Source organism: Artemia franciscana, chromosome 11 (genome assembly GCF_032884065.1).
Source record: "Artemia franciscana chromosome 11, ASM3288406v1, whole genome shotgun sequence".
In the NCBI taxonomy this organism is placed as follows: domain Eukaryota; kingdom Metazoa; phylum Arthropoda; class Branchiopoda; order Anostraca; family Artemiidae; genus Artemia; species Artemia franciscana.
This window is the reverse complement of record NC_088873.1, coordinates 40,496,954-40,513,617: the sequence shown is the minus strand read 5'-3', so window position 1 is coordinate 40,513,617 and position 16,664 is coordinate 40,496,954. Positions and strand designations below refer to the sequence as shown.

The 16,664-nt window shown below is 33.4% G+C and overlaps 1 protein-coding gene across 1 annotated transcript in view; it reads right to left on the bottom strand.

Annotated features, from left to right (window-relative positions):
- Positions 1–16,221, bottom strand: part of LOC136033222 (mitochondrial ribosome-associated GTPase 1-like) — a 46,540-nt gene extending 30,319 nt beyond the window's left edge. Inside the window, exons 1-4 of the mRNA XM_065713934.1 lie at positions 16,089–16,221; positions 13,495–13,559; positions 6,884–7,081; positions 1,406–1,559 (exon numbers count right to left, since the gene is read on the bottom strand). Of these exons, the coding sequence (XP_065570006.1) occupies positions 1,406–1,559; positions 6,884–7,081; positions 13,495–13,559; positions 16,089–16,170 (499 nt within the window). The 5' untranslated portion in view covers positions 16,171–16,221. The remainder of the gene's footprint in view (positions 1–1,405; positions 1,560–6,883; positions 7,082–13,494; positions 13,560–16,088) is intronic.
- Between the last annotated feature and the right edge of the window lie 443 nt (positions 16,222–16,664).

Genomic DNA, 16,664 nt, shown 5'->3' with positions numbered 1-16,664 from the left:
GATAGAAATCAAATCAGAATATCCCCTACTATCGGAAATGGCAATACTATCGGAAATGGCAATGAACAAATTACTGCCATTTTGTAAAACATATTTATGTGGATCAGCCTTTTCTACATTAACTTACATAAAATCAAAATACTGTTCAACTTTAATAAACGTTGAAAATTTATTACGATCTGCACTAACTCAAATTGAGCCTAGATTTAATTATTTGTGTAAAAATAAACAATCACATCCGTCACATTAATATTGTTTGATGTTAATAATATGTTTTTATTAAAAAACTTGTTACAAAAGTTTACTTTTTCTATTGAATATATACATATAGTTTTATGTTTTCTTATAAAAAAAATTGTTACAAAAGTTTATTTTTTCTATTGAATAAATATATATATATATATAGTTTTATGTCATTCTATTTATTGTGTTTTATTACGACCGATATCCCGTCAACGTTTCCAATTATATATATGTGAAATGATTGGGTACGTATTCTTTAATCCTTATTTTATTTACATTGTAAAATAGTGCGATATTACATCTACATCTACGGTTAATATATATTTCATTATATGGAGGAGGGGGTCGTTTAAAATTTCCTCAGCTTGAAGGGGGTCGCTATATAAAAAAGTTTAAGAAGCCCTGCTATATCCTATGATTTCCTAAATATCCTATAATTAAATATTCTCGTCCTGCAGTAATTGGCCTACGTAAAACATTTTTGAGCAATGAGAATCAGCTGCTTATGAATTTTCCTTGCTATGTTTTTGAACCGAAAGACAGTAAAAAAGGGGGGACTCGGATTTTTTATTTTGAATGATTATTTTTAGATTTTTTTCGAATTTTCAAAAGAGCTTCTTCCAAGATAAAAAAAAAAAAAAAAAAAAAAAAAAAAAAAAAAAAAAAAAAAAAAAAAAAAAAAAAAAAAAAAAAAAAAAAAAAAAAACGCCGTAGATCCGCTTAGAGATCTATAAATTTCACCAAAAATTATTTTTTCGCCAGTATTAATTTTAATTTCTAAAAATAATCAATCAAAATAAAAAATCCGAGTCCCCCGTTTTTTGCCGTCTTTCGGTACAAAAACATAGACGTACATCCAGGAATATCCATAAGCAGATGGTTCTCATTCCTAAAAATACTTCAAATAGGCCAATTACTGCAGGACGAAAATTCGTCCTACATAACAGCTCAATATCATCAAATGAAGAATTTAGTCCCTGTACGTTAAGATGCACAATAGGAAGGACTTTCCCCCACTAGGCTGTGAAATTCATAAATCCCAGCTCCTCCACAAACACGCTATCGATAATTTTTTCAAAATTTTCTCCCCAATTTTTATTCTTGCCCTACCGGTTATTCATAATTTTAATAGAAATATGAAAGAAATATTAAAATTTTGTACCTTTACTAAGATGCTTAGCTCGAAGCATATTGATCAGCGATGATTTTCCAACATTTGGTATTCCAACAATCATTAGATTAATATCTGATGTTCTTCCTGTTTCTACAGATATAGACAGCTTTCTTTTTAGAAGTTTCTGAAGCGTCGGAAGGATCTGGAAGGAAAACGATTCAAGCACGTTGCAACACTTGGTTACTGAAATTTGAAGTCCTTCTGATATTTAAGACATTTAAAGATTTAAGGAGGTTACCTGTTTGTAGCATAAGAGTAAAAAAGAATTGATAGAAAAACCAAACAATTTTGCAATATTATAGTATAGCATATTTGATACCAAAAAAAACCCCAGGGTCGTGGCCACAAAAAAAGCAAAGATAATACAAAAACGATTAAAAATTGAATTAAACAACTGAACAAAACAATTAAAGCGAAGAAAAACACCATTTAAAAACACTTCTATAACAAAATCGTTAATATCGTAAAAATAAATGTAATAAAAAATGTTCTGCATCATTTTTATTGTTTTTCAGTGGTGGATTTAATGGTATAACATGTAGATGGCCACCATGCCATGGGTATTTCTAGAAATTTTTACAGAGAGGGAGGGGTGACTGAAAAAGGCTAATATGCCAGAAATGTTATATTTTGCCGAATAGCGTCGATACAATGCTCTCTCTACTTTAAAATAATCTCCAAGAGTAACTCTTGGAGGTTTGGCATAGATGCCCCTCCCCTAAAGGCATCTATGCCTATGGCCCTTCAGGGGAGATGGGTGGTTACGTATAGGGTTAAATAACAATCCCTTGATTTATCACATATTTTAACCCGAGTGGACTTTCTCGGGAATAATTTAGTCCTTCCAGAAATGTCTTTATAAAAATTTCAGCATTTAAACTCTAGAGCAAAAAAAAAAGAAAAAAAAAGCTTAATGTATGAACTATAAACCAGAAAAAAGAAACTCCGTCCAGCGGTGCCAATACAAAAATGTTGGGGGGGGGGTAAATGTATTTTTAAAATATAGGAGCGGGGCAACGTAAAGGATGACGAATAGTATAAGATGAAGAAGAGAGGCTCCTGAAAGACGTGGAGGAACAAAAATGAACGATGGGCTAGTTGTTTTGAAATTCTTTTAAATCACTATACACCTGTAGCTCCGCCTGATATACCAGATCAGCCTCTCTTCAATCTTTGTACAAGTGATGATAAGTCGGCAGCCGACGAGATAATTTCAGCAGCTAAAAAAGGGGGAAAAGCGAAGGCCCATCATACAGACCTTGATTCAGCAGAAACGATCTGGTCCAACCTGCAACGCACCTTGTCATCTAGATATCCTTCTTCTTACTCTTGTGGCAGAGCAAAAGGCTCCCTAAAGAATGGACAACAGGGACTATAGTCGAACTATAAGGAAATGCAAAAGAATAGGACAACTACAGAAGTATCCATCTTCTGTCAATCTCGGCTAAGCTCATCTCGACAATAATACTAGGAAGACTCCAAATTACACTAGATCTTCACTTGCGTAAAAAACAACATGGATTCCAGAAAAAATTATCCTATGCCGACCTTATTTTTACTTACTCTCCGCACGATACTGAATGAATCTACAAATGGAGATAATGTTTGTAGATACTACAGTTCTTCGGTATTCCCAAGAAACTAGCTCATCTAATAGTTGCCATGAACTAAGAAACAAAATGCAGTGTTAAAGCCTCTGACAGAAGCGCTGGCTTCTTCAAAGTCATGACTGGTGTCAAGCAAGGCGTGTCTGTCACCTCTTCTCTTCGTCCTAGTTGTAGACCACAGCTTTAGACCGATAAATAGACGTGGAATCCAAATTACTGGAAAGCTTGTTCAAGACACAGATTTAAAGGAGCGATGTTGGGCTCATAGAAACCGATAAAAAGTAGTTTCAGAAATACCTGAACAAACTCTCTAAGAAAGCTGAACGGTTTAAATTACATACCAAAGACTAAAGTTATGTCAATTGGCAGTTCATCCATAGGTATCTAACTAGGAAACGAAGACACCAAACAGGCGAAAGGCTTCAAGTACTTAAGAAGTACAGTAGCTTGCAGTGGTAACTCTGAAAAAGAACTACACACCTGAATAGCCCTAGAAAACGCAGCAATTCAGAGACTTTTACGAGTCTGGGAATCCATAGTATACTCTCAGAAGCTAAAACTCAGACTCTTCCAGAGCTATGTTATGTTTATTCTGAGTTTCTCTAAGAAATACATAAAATTAACTGCTGAATAGGAGAACCACATTACTGCTTTCGAGAAAAATTGTCTTTGTCAAATTCTAAGATTCATCTGGAGAGATAATATCAGCAAGGGCGAGATTCGTGCCTGCGCGGACTTACCAGATATCACTTTTGATGTGAGACAATGAAGATAGTGATACCTTGGACATATCCTCACAAGCCAGATCATCCAAACACAAAAAATGCTCATCAAATGGAAACCCTAACTGAGGAGGACCAAAGAACATGCTTTGTAATTCAATTACACTTTTACCTATAAATGCTTGAATAAAAAACAACCAAATCACATTAATTTTTTTTAGTGTAACTTTTCAAGGAAATTCTGAAACTCCTTTCCATCACCTATCCCTTCTGCTCACTGATAAGCTGGGTAAATATCCAGTAAAACTCTAGAAAGTGTGTGGAAATGTGAGGTAGGATTTTTGTCACCTTCTTGAAGAGATACTACACCTTAGATCCAAAGGCCCAAGCAGTTCACAGACGATAATATACGGGGTCTTAACCCCTTCTTATCCAGTAAAACTTTCCAATAAATTCAGCAGAACCAGAAAAACCAGTAATATCCAGTAAAACCCTAGACAGTGTTTTGAAATATGAGGTCGGGTTTTTGTCACCTTCTTGCAGATATACTACACCTTGAGATCCAAAGGTCTAAGTGGTTCAAAGACGAGAATTTACGGGGTCTCAGCCCCTTCTTCCATTAGAAGGCAAAAGAAAAACGAAGAAAAAAAGGGGCAAATTTGCTTGTTATTCGAAACTTTTTTTGAACCCTCCTCCCCTGAAAAAATGATGGGTAGTTTCACCGCCACAGTTAGAAAAATAGAAATAAGAGAAGCAGTAGCTTCATTTAGTTAATTAGTATTAGAAATTTGGCTCTGATCAGCTTGCAATTCCGGGGGAGGAGAGACAACCTTATTTTAATTTGGAAAATTTGGCCCATACATATAATATATATGTTAAGCCAAGGTGTTATTTTCGCTATTCTAGGGGATCGTCTATTTTCGAAATAAGAGAAAATAATTTCCTCAGCACCCACTTCATGGAGAAGTTTTTATATACATTTCTTCTATCTTACTTGGTAATTAAATCCAGTTTATTTAAAATGATTTAATAAATTAAAATGCATTAATTAATCAATTATTTTTTAAAATCAGTATATGCATTTTTAAAATTATTATTTTTCAATAATTTAATAGATAAATCTCATTAAATTAGTTAATCTAATTATTTAATTAAATAACTAAATTCAAATAAAATGAAGTTGTTAAAAACCTTAGCCCCTCAGCCATGAAACAATTATTGCAGATTCTCCCACTCCCCTCTGAGAATATTGCTGAGGGTGTCCTTGTGGGTCCAAAAACGTTTGTCTGATTGGTTTTCTGCCTTGTGTTTTATTGGTATTTGGCTATATTAGCTATGTTATATGTTTATTGGTTACATTGATTTCATTACATTCTTATTGGTCTTGTGTTTTCGGTAATATTAGTTTTGTCTAATGTTAATTAGTTTTTGGTTATATAGATTTTGTCATATCTTTATTGGTTTTCGGTTATATTAGTTTTGTCATGCATCAGATTGGTTTTTAGCTACACAAATTTTTATACATATTAATTGTTTTTTAGTTACATTGGTTTTGATATTTGTTTATTGGTTCTCGATAATATTAGCTTTGTCTAATATTAACTGGTTTTTGGTTATATTGATTTTGTAATATGTTTGTTGGTTTTTAGTTATTTTGGTCTTGTTATTTATTGGTTTACTTTGAGGTTTCTTAGATAACTGGAAGAAACCTAAAGGGGGAGTCTTACACTTGAAGCATAGGGCAAGTTGAAGATTTTGATGAATATGAATTTTTGAATAAATGAATCTGAATCTGAAAAGATAAGAGGCAGCTACATTCAACTAATTAGGATTAGAAACCTAGCTTTAATTACCGAATTAATTAATTAGATTTAATTAATTTGAAATTAGATTTAATTAATTTAGATTTAATTAGATTTAATTAATTTAGATTTAATCGAATTAATTGATTTAATTAGCTTTAATTCCGAGTGAGGAAAGACATCCTCAATTAATTTGCAAAATTTAGGTAAAACATGTAATAGACATGCTAAATCATTCCTTTTGGAAAATTATTAGTTATTTATTGTTCTCATTTTATTTATTGGGGGTTTCACTCGGGTCTTGATATCCCTCTTCGTGTCGCTGATTGAGCGTGTTTTCTTTATGTATCGTCAGGTAGGATGTCTACTATGGCCTGGTGAGCAGTTAATCTGACATTTATAAATCTTTCTAATAATTTTTTTTGTTTGTCAAATCTTTCATTTTTATTGAAGAGCCATTTATTGTTTTTTTTTATATTTGCGCAAAGTGAGCTTGTCTCTCTGCAAGATAATTCTAAATTTAGCATGTTACGCATGTACGATTGAAAATAAATGAACCTGAATAATGAAAAAGACTTTGATATGCAGTTATGCGATTTTGGCGTTCAATTCAAGAGAAGAAACCTGGATAAAAAACCATAAAAAAAGAAAAAAAAAGAAAACCTGTATGACCACTGTGGCGTGGTGAGTAATTAGCTTTACGTTTATTGATTTTTTCTTACTATTCACTTTATATCATGTCTTTCATTTTGACTGAATATCCATCTATTTGTTTATAAAAAAAATATCTGTGCAAAACGAGCTTGTGTCTCGACCAGATATTTGCATATTTTGTATGTTATGTATGATTTTAAAATAAATAGTTCTATAGTTCTGGCATCTCTTGCGCCCGGGGTAAAATCTTGATTAGCGCCACCCTGATGTCTCTCAAACTTTTTCAGGTCAAATTTTAACAAAATTTTACTCTTACAACTATTTATAATATTTTACTTCACAACTACTTACTTTAACAAAATTATTTGGATTATTTATTGATAAAATAATTTTTCTATCATTTTATAGCTTATTATTTAAATTATTTCATCATTTGATTATTATTGGTTAATAGTTTTTTTATTTATTTTTATATCATTAATTAATAAACGATTTGTTAATTATTTTCATTTATTAACTGCGCCCTTTACTATATTTTAATAAAAAAAATACAGAGTGATTACAACCGCTAGATTTTTTGTTTGAAATTTTGCACCCCTAAATTTTCTGAAGCCAGAGCAAGTGCCCCCTTTGTCCCCCCTAAAATTATCTCTGAAGCTGAGCAAGGCCAAAGCATCTTACTTTTCTTATTCCAGGGGACTGTTCATTTTTGCAATAAGTAAAAATAATCTCATCAGCTACCCTCTCGTTCAGTAATTTTTGATGTGCGTTTCTTCTATCTTCGGCAGTGATTAAATCCATTTTGTTCAATACGAGAATGTGAGGTTTGTTCTTCGTTATTACGTCACGCAGAAGCGGATTTCTACCAGTAAGAGGTATGTAAATAATTCAGTTAAGGAAAATCTACGTGCAAGTCTAAAATGAGGTTTGTTTATAAAGAAAAACAATGAAAGAGCCTACAACATATGCAAACGAACCAAGTGCAGCAAAATATGAAAACAATCTGTAAACACACACAAGAAAAAAAAACAGAAGATGTAGAGACAAAGGCACTAATTTGAACAATTGCGACAACAAGATATGAAAAAAAAGAAGAATTTCCCATAAACAAGTGCAATGACAACATTCAGTTTTCTGGTTTAATACAACTCAAACAAAACTAGTGGTGTAGCTAGGGGGTCAGGTTTTTTAGCCTAAAAATAAACTATGTTTTGTTTACTCGTTTTGCGGTAGTGACGAGGGCGGGGGGGGGGGGGGGGCAACCAAACCTACCTTGACTCCGGGCGCTGGAAACGCTAGCCACACCTCTGATACAAACCATCCTCGTAAAAGAGTATGCGTTCATTTTTTTATGCTTTGGAGAGAAAAAAAGTGCTTTTAAAGTATATATATATTTTTTACAACCAATAGTTTACTTCCAACATTAGCCATACACTTGATATATTGCTCTGGAATTACCACTCCGGACTTGAAATTCTGAGGTAAGGGGTTCGAGTCCTGGTGTCGCTGGTTATTTGGTTTGGAACGAGGGTCAATTGTTTGACCCTGTAAGCTCAGCCAGAGTCTGTCCAGCTCTAAATGGGTACGTGGAGAAATCTGGGGGAAAACACAGGAAGCGTCGGATGATTTGCCCCCAACCACGCACTGCACTCCTAGCCGAAGGCATTGAATCAGGAGACCGGTAGCTGCACAGCGCAGATCATTGGTCAGCATGCAAAAAAGTTCATTGCTTCCACACTATAGACTTAAATTTCTAAAGATTGTTCCCTTGTGCATGCCTTATTGCCCTTGAACACATTAGCACCTATAGTTCGAGACATGTTCGAACTTGTGCAAGTAGAACAAAGGGGCTTGGCCTACTGCCAAGCATCCTTAGGCCATCAGGTCCAAGGGCTAATATTTAGTTTTAGCTTTCCTAAAATTTGGCGTATTATTCACCATATCCTCAGTTAAGCATATTGATTTTTCGATCATTGGAGTAAAAGTAGGCCTACCTTCTTGACAACGTCTAAAGTAAAGCAGAAGTGACAGTTTGCTATTAAGAGCAAGAAGACAAAGGAGAATACCAACCCTCTTCTTAATCTGCCAACAGTAAGATAACATAATTTGAAGTCTCAAGTCAGAATTAAACAAGGGTGGCTCCTTTCTCTTAAGCGTTGGTAGTCGGCCAGAAATAAGACAACATATTTACCCTTACAAAGATCGACTTCACCCTTTGAGTAGCTGTTTTGAATAATAAGTCTGGAGAACTCAAGAAAATGGTCTATGGTCTTCCTCCTGCATGTACAAGAATGCTAGTCTGATGATTAGCAAGCTACAAACTCCCAAAATCACAAATAAATTAAACTTGAAAGTGAATCCGTCGGTACTGCGAGGAGTTCAACTACTTTTCATGTATCCCAATTCCAGCTGGTTGTGAGAAAACCAATTTTACAGCAAAAATCGGAAAATTAAGGAGCATTCTCACAAATATGACGAAGTATGTACTGTACGCCTTGCGAATTCTGCCCTCTAAAAACCAAGGAAGCCCTTGCACAGGAGGCAAAATCTTAATTAGCCCCCCCCCTGTCTCGCAAAAAAAGTCTAATATTCATAAATTATTTTCAATTTATTCATTAATCAAAAGGCTTATTTTCTTATTATTATTAATAATTTCAATTTAATTATTATGATTTAATTAACTTTAATTTTATTAATTAGTTATTTTCATTTAATAACTAAAATTAGTTAGTTATTGATTAATTAATTAGTTAATGATTAATTAATTAATTATTAATTAATTAATTAATTAATAAGAAAAAAAATTCAAACTTATAAAATGATTATATATGCTGGATTATCTATTTGAAATTTTGCACCCCTAAATTTCTGCGCCTGAGGCAAGTCTCCCCCCCCCTAGGACCGCCGCTTAGGATGAAATAGATTCTTCAGGTGGCTTCCCTCCAACAAAGTCGCCAATGGAAAGATTGGTTGAAGATTATGGAAGAGGCTGCTGCTGACAGATCGTGCAGAAGAACTGAGGTAAGTTCCCCTCAGTCCTCCCTCCTAAGACCGCCACTGAAAATGACATAGATCTTTGAGGTGGCTTCCACCAATACAGTCGTCATTGGGATGCTTGGCAGAAGATTGTAAAAGAGGCTAGTGCTGACAGATCATGTAGAAGAATATCAGTCATCCTGCCATCCACTGGTGTTAGACAGGACCAATCTTTGTCTGGTTCCTGCCGAAAATAAGTACCCCCCCCCCTTCTTAATCAGGCTCAATTATTATTTTTTAAATTTAAAGATTCTTTCTAATTTAGGATGAATTAATTTAGTAAAATGGAATTTAGTTACAACCTGTCAGCTAAGAACTATAACAAGGCGTAAGACTACTTGTATATCAAAGGGAATAAAAATATTACAAAAACGCTATCCAATTAATATAGTATTATCTTTAGGTAAACAGTAGGAATATGAAATTACATAGGGTATTTTTATTTTTTAGTTTTTTTTTGCACGAGTATTCCATCGGTTTTATTCTAAGGATTGATTTATGTGTTCTTAAAAAAAAAAAAGTTTGTTCAACTGAAAGTAAGGAACAACACTAAAACTTGAAACGATTATTACGTATATGAGAGGGTTCCCCCCTCGTCAATACCTCGCACTTTACGCTAAAGTTCGAATTTTGTTCCAATTCTTTAAGAATGACCCCTGCATCACAAAAGTCGTTTAATTATAATAAATAGCTCTTTTGAAAGTAATAAAAAAAATTTAGCGCAAAGAGTGAGGTATTGACGAGGGGACAACCCCCCCCCCCATATACGTAATAATATCTTGTTCGTTTTCAGTTTTAATGTTACTCCTTACTTTCAGTAGAAAAACCTTTTTTATATAAACTCTGATCGTTTTTTTTTTTAAATGCTCGGAAATCCGGCGCCCCCTTCATGGAAAATTCTCTTACCCTATGGAAAGATCCTCCCACATAACCAGCTCTCCCCCCAACCATAAAAAATCTCCCTGAAAACTCTGTATACTTTGCAATATTCTATACAATATGTTAAAAATGGGCAAAGATCAAAACTTGCAGCCCTTCCCCCTGGGACTGTGAACAAAATGTCTATCTAAAAATTTTGATCGGGTTACTTTGGGAGAAATTGAGCGTGGGAGGGAGCCTAGTGGCCCTCCAATTTTTTTGATCACTTAAAAAGGGCACTAGAACTTTTAATTTACATTCAAATGAACCCTCTCACGATATTCTAGGAACACTGGGTCAATACAATCACCCCTCAAAAAACAAAAATCAAAACAAATAAACACGCATCCATGATCTTTCTTCTGGCAAAAAATACAAAATTCACATTTTTGCAGAAAGGAGCTTGAAATTTCTACAATAGGGTTCTCTGATATGCTGAATCTGACGGTGTGATTTTCATTAGGATTATATGACTTTTAGGGCATTTCCCCCCTTTTTCCAAAATGAGACAAATTTTCTCAGGTTTGTAGCTTTTGATAGGTAAGACTAAACTTGATAAAATTTGCATATTTGAAATCAGCATAAAAATGTAATTCTTTTGGCGTATCTGTTGGTATCAAAATTCTGTTTTTTAGAATTTCGGTTACCAAAGCTGGGTTGCATCTTACTTACAGTTTGTTCCCACAAACTGTTTGATAAAGTTATTTTAAGATATGTGTTACACACTTCATTTTCAGTATTTTCTAATTAAATTTTTTATATTCCAAGGTAAATCATTTAAGGGTTTCATTCTAAGAAAATTGTGTTTTAAGTAAATAACTGTATCCCTAAAATATTTTTATTCCTGCTATTTTGATGTTTATCCATGAAGTTTTACTTTACATAATTGAGAATGTTGCTGAAAACTGAAAACTCCGACAAGATGCTAAAAAAGTGGGTAACAAAATAGTTTCCCCAGTTAGGCAAGACTAGATAAGTCAGTTGGCTCAAAAGAGAGCACACGCTTTTTTGTTTTCCTAAAGGCAAGCAGTAATACCTCATTCTAGAGAACACATACAGTAAACAGGTTTCTTTTTATTTTTATTTGCTTTTGGTAATCATGTCCTATTTTACCCTATGGCTTGGGGAACCAGTTAAAATTTCCAGGATTATTCTTCTTTTTAAGCGTGTTAGTGATTTCTTTACTGAAACAACGTCACTGTTGAATACTACAGGCTAATTTAAGGAAGTTAGAAGTTTGTTCCATGTTTGAAAGACAATTACAACGGTAATTTCAACATCAAATATTAGTCTACATATAACTTTATTTCCTTAGTCAGTATTTGGATTCTATCACCTTAATCAAATGAACATATACCATATTTCCAGTGTATCTTACAATACTATTTGTTGGTCTTAGCCTTTTTCATACTTGAGTAAGCGCTCTTACATTTCTTACATTTTTGCTATCAATTGCAAAACATGTCCAGCATGTTGTTTCCCGTGCAAGCTCCAGTCTTGGACTACTAAAACGAACCATCAACAGCAGAAAGGCATCTATATTTATAAAATTATACAAGGCTCTCGTCAGACCCCATCTCGATTTTGGCATGTGTCTTGCTGGTCCTTCTTATCAACAAGATGTGGGGCTCATCGAAAACGTACAGAGACGAGCAACGAAATGCATAAGAAGTCTAGCATCAACCTCATATGAGGCCCGCCTCAAGTACCTCAAACTTCCCACTCTGGTTTACCGATGCTTGCGCAGCGATATGATGCTTACTTACAAGCTAAAGAACGAAAAGTCAATCTTTGGCGGAAATCTCAGTACCAGCCAGCACAACACAAGAGGACGCTCCAAGAAGCTATCAAAGTCAAGCTCCCGATCTAAAACTCGCCAAACATTCTTTTCGAGAAGAGTCATAAATCATTGGAATAAACTGAAAGATTCAACTATCAGTGCTCCCTCCATCCAGTCCTTCAAAAACCAACTTGACAAAGAGTGGGAGAAGAAGTAGTGGAGGTTCTACTTCTGGCAGTCATCAACTCAAGAGCACTACAGGTCTGGAAGACCTTAAAGCTCTCAGATGGATTAAGGTAATTAAGGTAAGGTAATTGTTCTCTCAGTCAAATGAAAACACAAGTCCAGTTTGGACATCTTTTACTTTTCTAGTTCTGTAATTTAATCTTTTTAATAATTATAATTTCTAGTCCTTGAGGTAAATTCAATCCCAATGGTAAAACAGCACCCCAGCCTTCAAAGATGGTGTAACATTTTCTATAAAATAAAGGAATATTTACCCCTTTTTTCTAACCGTTTAAAAAAATAAATTCATGTTTTCAGGTTGTCAAGTTTTCTTGAAAAACTTTAATTGGATCCTTTAAGAATATTCACAATGAATTTTGATTTTCTTTCATTTTCCGAGGTTGATTTTTTTTTCAACCTTGTCTTACTATCATTCCATGATTTTTAAAAAAAAAAGAAAAAAAAAAACATCGCGAAATCCCCCTGTAACACCTTTCCATTGCCTCCCCTCTCTCCCTTTTATAATTTCTTCACCAATAACGTCATTCAAATCCTTATCTCAAACCAAATTTTAGTTCACTGACCTTACAGGAATGTTCAATTACCAAGCATAATCAACAGCAGGGGTGTCATGTAGGCTCAAGGGGAGTCCCCTCTTCCAGTTTGACTCTCTCATAAATAATGATTATCAGATGATATTATCATTTCCAACACAATGGTTCTGAATACAAAATAGACTTATTTGTCTTTATCCCCATGGTAGTAACAACACTGTTAACATATTATTTTCATTTCCTAAATTTAAAATCAGACTAGGACATATTTTTATCCCAATGGAAGAGATTTACAAATGGTATTAAAAAAGACATTTTGATTTCAATTTTTTATTTTCTTTGCATAAATTTATGAAAATGAGAAATCTTTCAAGCAGAATGCAATCTTGACATATTAGCTGTTGATAAAAGGTGTTCTTAAAAAGCATTGTAGCCATTTAAAAGAATACAAAATACAGACTTATTTGTTTTTATCCTAATGGTAGTAACAGCACTGTCTACATATTATTCTCATTTTCACTTCCTAAATTTAAAATAGGGTGAGGAAATATCTTAATTCTAATTGAATGGATTTACAAATGGTTTTAAAAAATTATTTTGATTTCAAGTTGTTTTTTTTCTTTGCAGTTTTGCATCAATTTATTACAAGAAGAAATCTTTCAAACAGAATACAACCAATTAAATATTAGCTGTCGATAAAAAAGTGCTCTTAAGCAGCCCTGTAGCCATTTAAAAAGAAAGTAAAAGCATAAGATTTAAAAGTAAAATTAAAAGGATATTCTGCTATCATGAACTTCAATCACACAGTCAACTTTGCTCATTTTTGCCTCCATCTGCTTCATACCTAAAAATAAAGTATATTCAAAACTCTAAAACTGGATAAAAAACACCATATACAGCTAACATATTTATCATAGACCTATGTCCATTTTGACACAACAAAGGAATAGCAGAATCAAAAGATTTTGCATGGAAGGACTAAAAAGTCAAATTGGTGAAAAAACAAAAAACAATAATGTTGAAACTAGTATTTGTCTTCACTGTCTACACTTTCTTAACTTTACTTTCTACCACATCAATGCTTGTGATTCTAATGTTATATGCATTCTTACTTTTATAATCCAACTTTGTAAAGCGTTAATGCCAAGGGTGATTTATTTGTAGTGTATTTTTCTTTAATTAATTTCCTGAGTTTCCTTGTTCAGTACTGTTATCTAGCAGCTGTTGTATGATGGCTGTTAATAATAGCCATCTTTGCAGTGACTAGCCATTGGTTTCGTGAAAAGTGGTGTAATCATGTATAATTATAGTCACTCAACACCCACTTGAGCAGTGTGATGTGAACTAGTGAAAAAATGGACATAGAATTATTAGTATATTTGGGTGATGAAGAGTAACCAGATGACAAAAAAATTGTTTGCAGAAGAGTGTAGTGTTATCTCAAATTGTCATCTCAGCATTTTTACACAAAGTTTTCTTCAACTTTGCTTGTCTATACTCTTTTGATTTAATATAATACAATACTTTATGATTTTTGAATAAAAAAATTAGTTTTTCCTCATTTTCAATTGTCCAAGTTATATTTTCACTCATCATTTTTAAAAAAGGTCACTACTACACACAAAAAATGTCCCAGAGCTGTTAATTATAGCTATCATAATCATCATACAGCTGAAAGCACTCATACTTGACATTATGGTGAGACTTGATGTTATGATGAGACTTGATGTGTTCTGGGAAACCTGTTCTGGCAGTTTGTATAGACAACGTTTTTGTAATGTCATTCAATGTTACATTACAGGCACTAGATAACAGCAGTGTTTTCTAGGAAACCATACCTTTAAGAATTTGTATGTTCTGTTAAAGCCTCTTAACTGTTTTTTTTATTTTCATTCAAATTTATTTGTAAAAATGCTTTGAAGAAGGAGAATGCTGAAAAAAAAGGATTGATGCAATTAAGTAAATCTATACTCTTTTGATTTGATACAATATAATACTTCATGATTTTTGAAAAAAAAAAATTTCCTCATTTTCAATTGTCCAAGTAATATTTTCAATCATCATTTTAAAAAAAAGGTCACTACTACCCACAAAAAATGTCCCAGAGCTGTTAATTACTGCTATGACAGTTATTTAGGTTAGGAAAACGAAACTTTTGGGGATGGGTCTACAGGATAAAGTATATCCCAGAAAGGTATTTTAAAGTGCCCATCCCCACTCCTTCTCCCTCTAGAGGGCCCTGAAGTTTGCCTACATGACCTATTGAAATTTTGACAAAACAACATTTTACCTTAATTTTCAGTTACCAGTTGCTTTTTCTTTGCCTTTAGTTCTGAAAATGCAATTCCTGTTATTTGAGTAGAATTCTGAGCCATATCAATGTTTTTTTTTCTCAAAAATTAGGAAATGTATTTGAATATCTTTAAAACCCTATAAATTAGGATTGAGCAAAATTGTGAAGCTGAAAACAATTTTGTTGTATTTCATTCAAGCAGAAGATCTATTTTGCAAGGTTTCACTTTTACAACACACATATTTTTAAAGGTCATCAAAATTCAGGACCCTCTAGAGGGAGAGGGAGTAGAGGTAGGTACTTCAAAATACCTTCCCAGGACATACTTTAGCCTGTAGACCCATCCCTGGAAGTTTCATTTTCCTAACCTGACCCCTTTCCAAGATAGCAAGAATTCACTAAACTAGAATTTTACCATATCATTTTGAAACCAAAATTGTAAGAGTTTTTGAAAAAGATTATGAAACCCCTAAAAATGACACAACAGCAAAACTGGTGTCATTTTTGATGGGCTTCTGGTTCTTCTTATTTTTTTTTTTTTTTTACAAATGTGTTCTCATAATAACATTATATTATTAAGCCAAACGGAAATAGTAATTACCATTCCAGAAGCAGCCACCACTATTTTCTAACTAGCCAGTTTTTTTCTTCAGAAATATATTTTTAAAAAATTTGTCACAATGGGATGTTTTGAGCCCTTTAAGAGATCAAATGTAATTTACTTTAGAATTAATTATTGAACTATGAAAGGACAAAAAAACATCAAGTCATGTATTCCCTTTCATCCTTACAAAATTACATTGTCAGCTACAAATTTACCAGGTTTTCCTTATAACAGTTCTATCATAATGTTTCCCAAGTGATATTTCATTATGGATCTTTTTTCTATTAATAAACTACACTAACCTATTTTATGTTTGTAATACGGTGGGCTTCTACTGCTTTTTAAGCTAAGCATTTCAAGAAAGTCCTATCCAAACATACTCACTAGTGTATGCTATATTATCAATATTATCAACTTTTATTATCTACTCATATTATATTATCTACTCAATATTATCAACCTTTAACAGGTTATACCTTTGCTCATATGACCTGGGAACCAGTGGGTGAGCTCTTTGCTTGGTAATATAAAAGACTTTCTTGCAAGTTTTATTGCCATTTGTCAACCATGGATTTTTTTTTTAAATATTTTGCTAGTTTTTAGTAAAAATGAGTATCACGGGGAATAGAGAAATTTAGGCCGAAAGTTTGTTTCCGAAATTTGATCAGACGGCGTTCTGGAAGTCAATTTTATTTATAACTAGCTGTTGGGGTGGCGCTTCGCGCCACCCCAACACCTAGTTGGTGGGGGCGCTTCGCGCCCCCCCCCCCAAGCCCCCCCGCGCGCGTAAGTCGTTACGCGCCATAATAGTTACGCGCCATTGTAGTTGTGTCCCTATGTCCCACCTGTGAATATATATATATATATATATATATATATATATATATATATATATATATATATATATATATATATATATATATATATATATATATATGGTTTTAACTACGTAAAACTTGCGAATATACAACATTCTTTGCTGTCCCATTGTCTTTGCATATAAATAGATTGTCAGGTTTACCGACTCTTGAACATGCAACATATAATGGTCC